Source organism: Terrapene carolina, unplaced genomic scaffold (genome assembly GCF_002925995.2).
Source record: "Terrapene carolina triunguis isolate 2854851 unplaced genomic scaffold, T_m_triunguis-2.0 Scaffold211, whole genome shotgun sequence".
Taxonomy (NCBI): Eukaryota; Metazoa; Chordata; order Testudines; family Emydidae; genus Terrapene; species Terrapene triunguis.
The window spans coordinates 38,192,516-38,206,934 of NW_020664562.1; the positions used below are offsets into that span (position 1 = coordinate 38,192,516).

At 41.1% G+C, this 14,419-nt stretch overlaps 1 protein-coding gene across 3 annotated transcripts in view; it reads left to right on the forward strand.

Annotated features, from left to right (window-relative positions):
* The window catches only part of LOC112115936 (tyrosine-protein kinase JAK1), an 88,923-nt gene that overhangs the window by 72,449 nt on the left and 2,055 nt on the right, over positions 1–14,419 (forward strand). For all 3 annotated transcript variants that reach the window (XM_024213168.2, XM_024213169.2, XM_024213170.2), the window contains 13 exons: positions 412–601; positions 2,866–2,972; positions 5,053–5,199; positions 5,960–6,047; positions 6,622–6,749; positions 7,318–7,453; positions 7,894–8,045; positions 9,749–9,899; positions 10,763–10,857; positions 11,398–11,590; positions 12,234–12,358; positions 13,282–13,454; positions 14,078–14,195. In XM_024213168.2, the coding sequence (XP_024068936.2) occupies positions 412–601; positions 2,866–2,972; positions 5,053–5,199; positions 5,960–6,047; positions 6,622–6,749; positions 7,318–7,453; positions 7,894–8,045; positions 9,749–9,899; positions 10,763–10,857; positions 11,398–11,590; positions 12,234–12,358; positions 13,282–13,454; positions 14,078–14,195 (1,803 nt within the window). The remainder of the gene's footprint in view (positions 1–411; positions 602–2,865; positions 2,973–5,052; positions 5,200–5,959; positions 6,048–6,621; positions 6,750–7,317; positions 7,454–7,893; positions 8,046–9,748; positions 9,900–10,762; positions 10,858–11,397; positions 11,591–12,233; positions 12,359–13,281; positions 13,455–14,077; positions 14,196–14,419) is intronic.

A 14,419-nucleotide genomic window follows, 5' to 3' on the forward strand; every position in this document is an offset into this window, starting at 1 on the left:
AGAACTTATTCAGATTTGAGATCTAAAAGGGCTTTTTCACTCAGCATCTGGAACAGTCTATCCTGCATTGTAGTAAGTTGAACCATCATTTATGGATTTAGAGTTTTTAGGAAAGATTTATATTTTGAGACATAAGTCCAAATTCTGCAACCCTTAATTGACACTATTAGGAATTTTACTCCATTAAGGACTGGGGAAATTGGCCCCATTATATTTTTAGTATATGCCACTTTAAAAGCAGGGACTTTAAGTTGGCATGGGTAGATTTATGGTGCTAAATTGGTCCCTGGTTTAATTTCACTGGCTTCTTTGGACTCTCATCAGGGATGAATTTGGCCCCAGATGTGCTTGTCAGCCATGTCCTATTATTTCATTTTTCTGATTAACATTTTGCTTTTTTTCCTAAAATAGCAAAAGTTAAATGAGTCAATCCAATACAAGAATTTCCAGATCGAGGTGACAAAAGACGGTTGCTTCCTTCATGGCTCAAATAAGTTTTTCCCATCTTTAAAAGAACTGATGGATCACTTGAAGGGACAGACCCTTAGAACGGACAACATAAGCTTTACACTGAAGAGATGCTGCCAGCCAAAACCAAAAGGTAGCGATTCTGTCTTCAGACTTTGTTCTTGAGAAGCTGAAGGCATTTCTGACCACAGAGGGACTTTGCATTTTGTTCTGTGTTTTTTAATTATTTTTTGACAGATTTAAAAATTTAAAAAAAAAAGTGTCCTACTTGTTTCAGGGGAGAAAAGCCCTTTTTAATAAAAAAAGACTATGTACTTCATAGTACTGCAAGTATGATGAACAAATTATTTTTTGAGAAGTGTGTGATCTCAGCACAGGATGCTTAAGGGCTGTTGCTAATTGCTCGCATAATTTTTGCACAGTTTTAAAAGTAAGTAACACATTGCCTTCAGCATGTAAATACTTAGCCCTGTAGTATCAACAGTAGATGACTATTTTATTATAGCTCTTAAAGGTTTAAAAAAAAAAAATCTCACAACTGACTCATAATGAGTCGTGTTTAAATACCTCTTAATATTGTAAAACATAAGCAGTAATCATTTAGGGGCTTCCCCCACCCCCACAAAAGCAAGGGTGCTGCCATCCACTATGTTCTTTGTTCTATCAAAGAAAGCGTGCAGGGCAGAATGTCATGTTACGACCTTTTGTTTAAATATCACTTGTTCTTGAGATCAAGTGTTAATAATAATAATAATTAAAAGAGAAAGGGGTTGATCCTGAAGCCATTACTCGGGTAGAACACACTTTGAAGTCTTTGGGAATTTTGTGTGAGCAAGGACTTCAGACTTTGTTTTAAAATTGGTTATGGGAGTAGACCAGAGCTTTGTGCAATGTTGTTGTGAATTTCATTAAAGTCACTTTATTAAAAGTGTACAAATTTCTTGTAGCTGAACTTTATGAAAGAGGAAGGACGTGGTGTGGTCCTGTTGATCAGATAATGGTTTCCTGTTAGAATAAGGGGAATAACAGATAAAGTAGCTACCTTTTTAGTTTGTGAAAAGTTTAGAGAAGTATAATTTGTACATATGAAAGGCATGTTGCACTGCTTATGTAACAACATTGACAGTGCTTCAGAAACTAAAGTAACAATAATAATTGTCTGGAGCACTGAGAGATTAAAGCAATTACATTTTAAACAGCCTAAATTCATGAGATACTTTTTGCAGTTGTAGTAATAATATTATTATAGGAGGGTAAACTTGTATCTCCTGTTTACCCAAGACTCCCACTGACTTCATCAGAGTTGCATCTGTTTATGTGAGTGTAAATTTGTCTTTTGACCGTGATGGGAACTCTTGTTGCCAATGAGGCAAGATCCCGAAGGTTCACTGTTCTGTCTCTCCCCTTCCTGTTTGCCTTTTTAAAAATAATAATAAAATAAACCCACATGTTTGTAAAGAAATTTTGGTGTGAAATGAAAAGCATTTTTCAGTCTTAGGTCTGTATAACCTTCCTAAAGTATTGTAAGAATGCAGAGTCATAATCTGACCTTGAGAGACATGTTCTACTCCCTGTAATGGCAATGAGAAAGGGGACACATGCATCTGAAGCCCCTATGGTGTTTTGTACTTGTGTACCTTTAACTAACTGCTGCTGTAGAGTGCAAGAAGACCAAATATGTACGTACATCAGATTGTAGATTTTCTCTGTACGGATACACAAGGGAGGGTGAGTGCGCACTGAGCCTTTATTCTGAGGCCCCACCCACTTCCAAGGCGAAGTGACAGTTTTTGCACTCTGGGCACTGGGACTGCTAGCACTCCCTGAAGTGCAAGCCATTCTGATTGGAGAGGAGAAGGGCTTTCTCACCATCTCCATACAGGCCAGCTGAACTGGCTGCCCTCAGAATGGAGTGCAGGTTATACCCACTTGATGGGTTGCCCAGAGGGCATGCAGGGAGCACCACGAAACACTGTCTATGTTGCTTTCCAGAGCTCTGCTTGAAGCATTGTGGAGTTGCAGTAACCCCAATGCAGGCCAGTGCTTAACATGCACTTTTGTGTCCTGTATATTTTTCAGTACAGTGAGTACTGGCAATTTTTGTGGTGCTGTACAAAGCAACGCTAGCTAAGGTTATGATGGGGAGATTAAAAAATGGGCATTTTTTATTGGATTCTCTTCCAAGTGATAGTTAGATGCTAGGAGAAGTTACATGACCAGATAATCATATTTTAAGATTTTCCCCTAAAACTATCTGGGAATATTAGCTTGCAGTTAGCATATGGAAGATAAAACTCCACTATTGGAGGAACTATTAGAAGTAAGGAATTGCTAATTTAAGATTAAAAAATAAACTACAGCAAAGAATGTTTTCTCTCTTTCCTGTCCATCCTCCAGAAATCTCTAACTTGTTAGTGGCAACAAAGAAAAGCCAGGAATGGCATCCTGTTTGCCCTCTAGGTCAACTGAGTTTCCATCGAATCCTCAAAGAAGAAGTTACGCAGGTAAGTAGCTGCTGAATATCAATTTGCTTTGCTGATCCTTTCAGTTGCCTAATGTAACCAAACAAGAACGAAAAGCCTTCATGCCTTGGGAAATAACATGAAATCTCAACAGTGAAAGGGTCTCCCATCCCCCAAAAGAGACTTTAAAAAAATTATTATTGGTTTAAAAGAGCTGTTAAGCCACCCAACATGAACTCAAGCATTTTACCAATGATGGGTTATAGGCATTTGTATAGCAGGAAGGAAATACCCTATGTACATGTTTTTCCATCAGGAAGGAAAAACACATTTCCCAGACTGGTTTTGGGAATCTTAATTTTATCACCCATACACCGTAATGCACTTTGTTTTGTAAAGTGTCTTATATTTTTAAAGGCTTGATTCAGTAGAGAAACACGGTACCCAAGACTTGAGATCTTGCCCAGTAGGAAACAGGAGGAACATTTAAGTGATTTAGGAGCTCAAGTCCCATTTTCAGAAGCGATGTAGGGATTTAGGAGCATAAGTCTGTCAAAAGTCAGTGGGATTTAGGTGACTATAAAGGTATGTCTATACTGCCAAAAAAAACCTGCAGCTGCAAGTCTCAGAGCTTGGGTCAACAAATACAGTAACTCCTCACTTAATGTTGTAGTTGTATTCCTGAAAAATGCTACTTTAAGCAAAACGATGTTAAGTGAATCCAATTTCCCCATAAGAATGAATGTAAATAGTGGGAGTTAGGTTCCAGGGAAATTTTTTTCACCAGACAAAAGACATTTTATTTATATATATATATGCTATATATATATATATATATGCTATATATTTATATATATATGCTTTTGTCTTTTGTCTGGTGAAAAAAATTTCCCTGGAACCTAACTCCCACTATTTACATTAATATATTTATATATATGTGTTAATATATTTATATTTATATTAATATATAAAAATACACACACACACTATCAGTTTTAAACAAATAATTTAATATTGTACACAGCAATGATGATTGTGAAGCTTGGTTGAGGTGGTGAAGTGAGAGGGTGGAAGAGGGTGGGATATTTCCCAGGGAATGCCTTACTGCTAAATGATGAACTAGCACTCAGCTGAGCCCTCAAGAGTTAACACATTGTTGTTAATGTAGCCTCACGCTCTACAAGGCAGCACGAGTGGAGGGAGGAGAGACAGCATGGCAGAGAGAGAGACAGAGAGACATACCCTGTGTATGGGAGAGAGAGATGCGCATTACCCCTTTAAGTATGCTGACCCCACTCTAAGTACATTGCCTTTTAAAGTAGGTCAGCAAGTTGAGACAGCAGCTGCTGCCAGCAAGTTCCGTCCATCCTGAGCCCTGTCTGTCCCCTCCCCCGCTCTGTGGAGATGGGGGGCAGGAAGTGGGCAGGAGCAGGGAGAGGGGGACAAGCTGACATGAGCACCTCTTCTTCCCTTCCCCCCTCCGCACAGCAAGCAGGAGGCTCCCGGGAGCAGCTCCAAGGCAGAGGCAGGAGCAGCACAGGGCAGTGCCGGGAGGGACAGCTGAACTGCCCGGCAATAGTAGTCAGCACATACGTACTTTCTTTCTGCAAAAGATCCAAGGAGAATTCTCTGTTAATTTGAGAGGAAATGTCGTCTGTTTTTTCTAATATCCCTGACAATGAGTTCCATTGAAATATTACTTGCTGTAATTTTTTGGTAACACTGAAGTAATACATCAATGTCATCCTGTTGTAAATAAGAGGCCAGTCATCATTAATTCATTTGATATTCATTCTAATAACATTAAATCATGCTGGACTTGTTTGGTATTAATGTAGATCTAATATCTGACATCCTATTAATACTAAATGAGTTCAGCATGATAAAAAATACCATTTTCAGAGAATACCAAAAGGAGGAATTATGAGCTGTCACTTACTGTAAAATGTTACTAGTTTCTCTTTGGTGACAGATTGCTGATGGTGAAATCTGAATAGTACTAAAGCAAGTGGAATAGGGAATTTTAAGTGGTTGCAAGGAGCGGTTTTAAGTATTTTTATAGCTCTACGCCTGTTTCTTTGATGCCTTGGTTTGAAAATGCTGGTTATACATTACGTTTTAGGATGAACACCTTGGAAGAGGAACAAGAACACAGATTTACTCTGGGATTCTCAATTATAAGGAAGATGAGAATGGAGGGTACCAGGATGAAAAAGAGAAGAAAGTCCTCCTCAAAGTCTTGGACCCCAGTCACAGAGACATTTCTTTGGCAAGTTCTTCCTCTTTTCAGTTCATAGTGTACAAACAAGTAGCCATGCCACATTATTCATGTTCAGATGTTCATTATTTAAATAATTAGTTTGCATACAAAACTGAGGAAGTTGAAAAGTTAAGGCTAGCATTTTGCATGCAAGATGTTATCGAACGTTCCCTGGCAATACTCATGCACCTGACAAGATCAACCTAATTTAGTCAGGAGTCAGTTTTTTTCGGATGAGTCACAAATCCAGGCCCTGATCCCACATGCAAGTAACTTCTCAAGTCAGCAGTCCCACTGAGTTCAGTGGGCTATACACAGGGATAAGCGTTTGTTGTAACTACTAGATTAGGCCCTGGTCCTGCATGCAGTAGGCTTGGAGTCAGGATGCTAGAGTCTATCAGCACCTCTGACACTGGTTCACCATGTAGCCGCAAGCAAGTCACTTAACCTCTCTGTGCCTCAGTTTACTCCTTGTGAAGAGGCGCTGCTACTATACAGGAGGGTGGCGAGGCTTAATGTTGATAAGATGCTTTAAAAACCTTGGCTAAAGAGTTGGCACGGTGTATAAAGTTTAAACGACAGCACTTCTACTGCACCGGTGTTTATGTAGCACTTTAACGTGTTGTTGATCCTGCATGTTACAGGAGTCACATTGATCTTTCCTGAACTTTATAATATTATGTCGCATTCAGTTGTTTCTTTACATGCCTTGCTTTAGAATAGCCACTGAACTGCTGGTATTTACTTTGACTTTTTCACTTTCTAATAGGCATTTTTTGAGACAGCAAGCACGATGAGGCAAATTTCCCACAAACACATCGTCTTCCTTCACGGGGTCTGTGTCCGCGATGTAGAAAGTGAGTTCGTTTAAAATCTGTAAATGTGGCTCTTATGAAGTGACGACATAAGCCGTTAAGGGAAGGGTCAGTCTTTTTGTTCAGCGCCTAGCACAACAGGTCCTCATCCATGACTGCAGTACGAATAATAAATAATCATCAAAGTAGTGGTAGAATTGGAATGAGGAGCCTTTCCTTCAGCTTTGTATCATATCAGAGTTTTTCCTCCTAATGCCACCTATCTTCTGGCAGTGTTTATAAGAATGGTTTCCTTGGGTCAGGAGACCAGGCAAGGTATTGACTTCCCACTCGTTGGAGTTTTGCCTGCCAGTAGAGGTTATCTCCTAGGTCAGGGTTGAGGAGGGGGCCAATGCACATACTGTACCTATTATGTGGCCAGTGGAACACTTTGTTAATCTGGACCCTTCACAAGCAGTGAATTCACTTCAGATTTAAAGCATTAGTACAGACACAGTGGTGTGGTGCAGATGCTCCAAAAAATGTAGCTCTCCATGAAAGACCCAGTTATGCCCTTTGGATTATTTCAGACATAATACTGTTGCTACATACTGAAGGCATGACTCTATTTTTGTAGATATCATGGTTGAAGAGTTTGTTGAATTTGGGCCACTGGATCTCTTTATGCACCGGAAAAGTGATGTTCTTACAACTCCTTGGAAATTCAAAGTAGCCAAACAGCTGGCAAGTGCACTAAGCTACTTGGTAAGTAGACAGCATGCTAGGGGGAAAAGTACTGCCTGTAGGGTTTTTTGGGTCTAAATTGCAAAATTAGTGTGCAATAGCTGCCAGTGAAATTCCTTTTTCTGGATATTGTTAAATAGAACACACAGGAACATCTGTGGTATGGGGTGGGGTGGAAGTCAGACCTCCTTGTTGTTTTTATTATATTATTTCAAATAATATCCAAGGCTCCTAGAGTAGCCTATTTAATGTCAAATCAAATACATAAATACAGTGCCCATCTCTGTCACTGTGTGACCTCAGGCAAGTCACTTAACGCCCCTGTCCTTCGTTTACATCCCTTATGAAAGAGGGATGATGATTCTTGCCCATTTTTACATAGTGCATTGAGAGCTGTGAGTGAAAGTGGCATATAAGGGGGAAGTTCCCCCCCTCCACCTTCCTCTCATGCTCCAGGAGCATTTCTCCCAAACTACTCTTTGGAGCTCAGCCTGGATACTTTACATCTCTCTCTTGAGCTGTGTAAGCAAATGTACTTGCATAGCATGGCTGAATCATTGTATTTATTGTAACCTTCTTTTGACTACAGGAGGATAAAGAGTTAGTACATGGAAATGTGTGCACAAAAAATATACTATTGGCAAGAGAGGGAATTGACCATGAATATGGTCCTTTCATTAAACTGAGTGACCCAGGAATTCCAATAACTGTGCTATCCAGACAAGGTACCGTATAAAACCAGATTATTCATTTTACTGTGGTTGGGAAGGAAGAGAGGAAATATTATTTTACCAGAAAGTTCCTTCCAGTTCACAGCCTGGTATTTCTTTCTTCCATTCTGTACAGTTTTGAGCTATAGTTTTGTGGATACACATAGTAAAGTGGAATGTTGCTTACATTCAGTGTTTGTTGTATTTGGTTACTTTGTCATTCTGTACACACACACACATACACACACACACACATTGTAAAAAAAGCAACATTGGGTTTAATGAGCTAATACAAGAGGAACCCCAGTTTTATGAAGATCTCAGGGCACGTCCAATACTTGTAACTAGTTCTTTGTTAAATTGCTGTAGTGCAATACAATACTGAATAAATTGGCAGTTTTTCTAGCCCTTCGTTGATATTAACTCCAGAGTATGTAAACTGTCTTTTATCTAAGAATGTGTCGAACGAATCCCTTGGATTGCACCTGAATGTGTTGAAGATTCAAAAAATTTAAGTGTTGCAGCAGACAAGTGGAGTTTTGGCACAACACTGTGGGAAATCTGCTATAATGGAGAAGCTCCCCTGAAAGATAAGACGTTAGCAGAGGTAAAAGTCTGTTTCGTGAGTCTTACCTTGCTGTGTGAAATGCATCTTCTTTGGCACTTATTGTTTCCATACTAGAGTTGATAGTAGTTTAATATTTTCTGTTCAACCAGCGATTTAAATCCCATGTGAAAATTCAGTACAGGTGGGTTTGCTAAGGTGGATGCTGCTGCTTAGAATACTGCAGGTCTAAACTAGGAATTGGGCTTTGTCTGACAACAGAGATAAATAACTAATGCTTGACTACTGACCCCGTATCAGCTTGTTGAATGTGGGATTTCTTAACACAGCGTAATAAGTGATTAGTGCTAATGCAGGCGCTTTTGAGGCACCCGCACCAAAGGGTTGCCTATATGACATTTAAATCACACTATTTATCCCAAAGCACTTAACAAATAAGACACAAAGATTCAATGAAATTTAGTTACCTGGGGGGAAGAGGGCAAGATCCAGCCAGCACACTGAATGAGCAGGAGAGAAGGGCATCTAGCCAGCACCGGCAGAGCAAAGTACTGCACTGACAGTGCCAGATGGAAAGCCCTCCCTCCATTTTGTTTGCCACAGGTTTCATTTATTTGCTAACAACTGTTCCCTTAAGCCACTCCCAAGACTCACAAAAGAAAAAAAAAAAAGACCCCTTATGATCAATAAACTGTCACCTCTGTGTCTGGATGTAATTGAACTAACTCAGCTTATTTTCTGAATAGATGACTGCAGTTCTTAGCTCTTAGAATCACTGACTCTCCCATGTTAATTAACGCACAGCCCTCTCGTTACCCCCAGCCATTCATCCCTTCAATCAGAGCTCTTCCAATAACACTGGCTTTCCGTAGTCTGAAACATTCACGGAGGTAGACAGAATTCCCTTCCCAAAACTATGCCATGCTGGGCTCTCTTCTTTCATCACATCCTCTCTTTCATGCTGGGATTTCTTCTTTCTTCCATCCTCCCCCAGTGCCTGGCTGACCCACTCCCTATGTCCTTTCCCCATTCCTCCCAGTCCTATGTTAAGACCTGTCGCTCCTCTGCCCTGCCCCCTTCCTCTCCTGCAAGCCTGGGCCCCCTACATCCTTGTCTGTCCCACTAATATTCTTTAATAAACCAAAGCCATGTTCCCCCTCACCACTGCTGGTATCCCCACAGCTAAGATTCCATTTGCAATTCTTCTCCCTTGAAGTTCTGCTCTTCCAAATAAGCCTGCACAACAACTACTAAGCTGTTCAAGGAAAGTATCTGGGTCCCTCAGCCACTGCTGGAGGAAGAGGTAGCTCAGCAGAAGAGCTGAGCTGCTGAAAGGAATTTGCTGCCTTGACAACAGTGTGTTCCACCATTCTCCTTTCCCCTCCCTAAAATGCTCCTTTTAACCAATACATCATGGGGGCAGCAAATCCTGAAGTTCCTAGACAACGCTTTTTGTGAGGGATACAGTGGCAAAAAGATGACTTTTCCAAAAGGAGATATATACCAAACCCTTCTCAGAAATGGTTGCTCTGAGCTATCCCAGACTATGCAGAAACTAGTCTCCTCTGGAAGGCGACACCTGTGCAGAGTTTCTGGTGAAAAGGAACTGTTTTGTGGAAGCTGGGGTGGGAGAAAGATCAAAGTCAGATTTATCATGGAAAGTGTCTTACAATAGCTGTGGAGTTATAGTATGGCTCTGTAATATAAGGTCTAATTCATGCTGGGTTTTCTGTCTTGTCTTACAGAAGGAGAGGTTCTACGAAGGGCACTTCATGTTGGTAACACCATCCTGCAAGGAACTAGCAGATCTGATGAAGCAGTGCATGCACTACGACCCCAATCAGAGACCGTTTTTCAGAGCAATTATGAGAGACATCAATAAAGTGGAAGAACAAAGTAAGAAATGATTTTGCTTGTTAGTTTGATATTAAAGGAAGGTTGATTTATTTGGCTAAGTTGGTAACTTCATGTACTAGCAAAGATTTACCATGACAACACATACTGGTAGAAGAAATTCCATATGTAATACTATTGAGGGGGTGAGTTTTATACTCTTGAAACAATGAGAATAAAACATGTCTGTGGGTATGTGGAAAGACTATGTAATTTCTATGTTGCGTGTGGGTTAAAGAGCTGAAAGAATTGCAGCCAGTTTTGATATTGTGTATGTCAAGCTATGTGGGCCCAGTATGACTGGAGTCATTTGGGAATCTTAATCAGGGCACAGATGTAGGTACAGAAAACTGTGGATCTGATCCAGTTTGCAGAGAAGTTGCTAAAGGGCATCATGTTTTCAAAGGAAACTTGACATTACTTTGGACTTCTCTGCTCCCATTACTGAATAAGCCTCTTCCTTAGTCCTTATTCTGTTAATTAGCACTTTTCATGTTCAGAGTGCTCTGTCAGACACTAAACAACTAATCCTTATTTCCCATCTCTGGAAGGGAGATGTGGGACCACCCAAAATACTCATCCCCTTCTGTAGATTGAGCAACTAAGAGTCTAAATCTGAATCTTGGAGAATAACCCACAAGGACCCAGCAGCTTAGCAGAGCTAGGCATTGAGACAAGCAGCAGAGCAGGAGGTGGGCAAACAATCAGTGAGGGGAGGGAGGAATCTTCTAGCATTCAGCAAGGAGAAGGAGGGGCAGGGATAGACATGAGTCAAGAGCTTTGGACAGGAGTAAAATCTAAGGAATAAGGGGGCTCTGTGGGACCCTGTCTAACTTGGACTGTGTTGATGCTGTTTTCCATGTCAGATCCTGATATTGTCTCTGAGAAGAAGCCTTTCGCAGAGGTCGATCCCACTCTCTTTGAAAAACGATTTTTGAAAAGAATCCGAGATTTGGGAGAGGTAAGTAGAGTGGTGTGTTTAGGCCGTGACCTCAAGAAGCAGACATATGACTGAGCCTTGTCTCTCACTGACACTGCTCCCGGGCTCCTTTGGGCGCCCCCACTGCCTGCCAACCGAGGAATTCTCCCAGTGCAGAGGAGTGTTTGTGGAAGAAGAGGTGGTGTGCACTTTTAAGCACATACCTCATAGGGCTGTTGGAGGGGTGGGGAAGGGGATGATTTACAGGTGCTCCACTACACAGAGACTGGGATAGCGCAAGTACAGGCATCTAGGCTAACCCCTTCAGGATAAAAAGGACCGAGCCAAACATGGAAGGTGCACTCCACACACAGATTTGGGGAAAAATCTAGCCAGGGGGGATTAGAATTCACTGGTAATTTGTTACCCAGAGGAGCAACATCACCAGTCGTCTCTTTTTGATGTACCCTTTCTGTAGCATGATGAGAAAAACTGAATTGTAAATGCCTGAAGTATTGCACTGAGCATTATCTGGCTAGTGATCACAGTCCAAAATGGTTTCCTTTTTTCTTTTAATATTAGGGTCACTTTGGCAAGGTTGAACTCTGCAGGTATGATCCAGAAGGTGATAATACCGGAGAGCAGGTGGCAGTAAAGTCCCTGAAACCTGAGAGTGGTGGGAATCATATTGCTGATCTGAAGAAAGAAATTGAAATCTTGAGGAATCTTTATCATGAAAACATTGTGAAATACAAGGGAATTTGCATAGAAGATGGTAAATTTTCAAGTAGAAGATTAAAAATATAAGATTTTTCCTTCTATGGTTCAGCATAAAAACTTACTCTGGATATGAACTTAGATTTTTTTCTTCTTGGTATAGGAGTTAAAATCTCTCTGATGTTTCTCCCCTTCTCACTGACTGCCCCCTCACGAAAAATGTGTGTGTAGACAATTAACTATGGCTCAGTTACAATCCCCTGGAAAATAGAGCGTTTATTAAGGAAGCACAGACATAATCATAACTATACCTCATATCAAAGCAATTGCGGTGCCCAATGTTACTGAGGTCATATTTACATTAAATCCTTTGCTTGGCTCTGTCTCATTAAATATGTCTGCATTCTTTAGCTGTCACAATGATCACTACTTTAAAAAGTCAGTATTTGGCTGGGAGCCACACTTACCTGCCTTTTGAAGTAGGGTCTCTGTCTTCTTATAAATTTATACAGCACCCAGCACCATGGGTGTTGCTGACACTGATTGGCGCCTTGGGGCAATACAGCCATGAATATAAATAAGTATAGGAAAAAACCCTGGTATCTTAGATGCCACTAAGGTGGTAACTGTTGAGCAAGCCTGGTAGGATGAGTGTTGGCATTAAAGCTATGGCGAAATGAGCATTCTTACTATGTTTTCAGGAGGAAGCGGGATTAAACTCATAATGGAGTTTCTTCCTTCTGGGAGCCTAAAGGAATATCTCCCACGAAATAAGAGCAAAATCACCCTGAAACATCAGCTAAGATATGCAGTTCAGATCTGCAAGGTAAGCCTGGAAATGGAGTCTTTCAGCAGCACAATGTCTGTGTAATTTGTAAGTACTTGAAAAAGGGGGAAGGGGGACAGTGTACATGGACAAGGTCCCTGCTCCTAGGGGGTTTGCATTACTTATGTCTCTTACCATGTGTCCAGCAGCTGAAACATAACGGAGCTATCATAGTTATCAGTATGGAGAGCTGCTGCGGAGTGAGCTCATGGAAAGTGAGTGGTTTTGAAGGAGGAAAGGAAGGGTGGTTGACACGCAGAAAAGCTGGCAGCAGCTCCAGCAAAGAGGATGGGAGTGAAAAGTTGCTAAGGAGAGATGTGGCAGGACAAAAGGGAGCATTCAGGAGGGGGACCATGGGAGGAGCTCAGAGGAGCTGGAAACAAGAGCCAAGCAGTAGGCAAGAGGAGAGCTGTGCAGGATCTCAGAAGCAAGGACAAGGAGTGTGCACTTGATACAGAAAATGAGGGAGCAAGTGGAATGATGTGGTCACAACAGCAGGAGTGGAAGTGCGTGTTAGGAAAGTGAGGAGAGGAGGTGACAGCCAGTTTGTGAGCTTGGGAGAACGGTGGAGTAGGCAGTGATGATTGGCGATTAGATACCATTTTAGATGTATTTAAATTTGAAATCAATTGGTCATTGGGGAATAGATGCTGGAAAGACAGCTAGGTACAAGACTGAGCAAAGGCCAGAAAAGCAGATCAGGCCACCCAAGGGCAGAGTTTAAAGGGAGGAGCAGCTGAGGACAGACTGACAAAATGGAGGAGAGGGGAGAAAGAAGAGCAACCACTAGAGATGATGAAGGTGTCAATAGTGAGTGAGGTAGAAGAGAAGCTGGGGGACTGATTTATAAAAGGAGGTGGGGAAAGTAACATGGACCTGAATACTCAGGGTGTTAGTGTAACCGGCTTTTTCTCCCTCTTCAGGGAATGGATTATTTGGGCTCTCGTCAGTATGTTCACCGGGATTTAGCAGCAAGAAATGTCCTTGTTGAAAGTGAGAACAGAGTGAAGATTGGGGACTTTGGCCTCACCAAAGTAATTGAAACCAATAAGGAGTACTACACCGTCAAAGACGATCTCGACAGTCCAGTGTTTTGGTAATGGGATACAACAACTCAGCTTCATTAAATAGTCTGTGTAATGTAGTTATTTAACCTGCTCCAGGAAACTAATGCTTTCTGGAACTGTTTTTCTGTTTCAATAAGTCATGTTTTCCAAAGTTAAGTAAAACACACACACAAATTCCATATAGCCATCCACCCCTCTTATTTTGAATGATATATTTCTTTTTAATATTTTATTTGGCTTATATGCCAAAGTTGGGGATGGATCACTTGATGATTACCTGTTCTGTTCATTCTCTCTGAAGCACCTGGCATTGGCCACTGTTGGAATACAGGATATTGGGCTAGATGGACCTTTGGTCTGACCCAGTATGGCCGTTCTTATACTGATGTGCTGCATAAGGGTTTTACCTGGATGGTATATTTTGATTGCTTGTGCTGCAGCTCAAGCCTTGTGGCAAGAGAGAGGGGGTGTGTGTGTAATTCCTTTTATATACTCACATGTTGATTTATTCCACACAAATGATACCATAGGCAAATTATTTTAAATGCATGCGGGTTAAGCCATCAATTTTACCTTTTACAGCAGGAGTGTATGTATTGAGTGATTTGTGCAGCACTTACTGAAATTTAACAGAGCCATGTTACATCCGTAGGTATGCTCCAGAATGTCTGCTTCAGAGCAAGTTTTACATTGCTTCAGATGTCTGGTCATTTGGAGTGACGCTATATGAACTACTGACCTACTGTGATTCAGAGGCTAGTCCAATGGCGGTGAGTGGTTGTGAAAGGAAATGTTACTTCAACATCAGCAATTGAATTTTAATCCAACACTAATTCTGCTCATAAATATCTTGAAAAATAGCAACTTGAGCTTTGTTTAAAAAGACGGGACCTGAATCATTACCTTATTACTTACTCAAAATCAATGAAGAGGTGGAATGAATTTCTCTAGCTTATGGAAACAAAAGGTCCGGAGTGCTCTTTTCAAACATGGA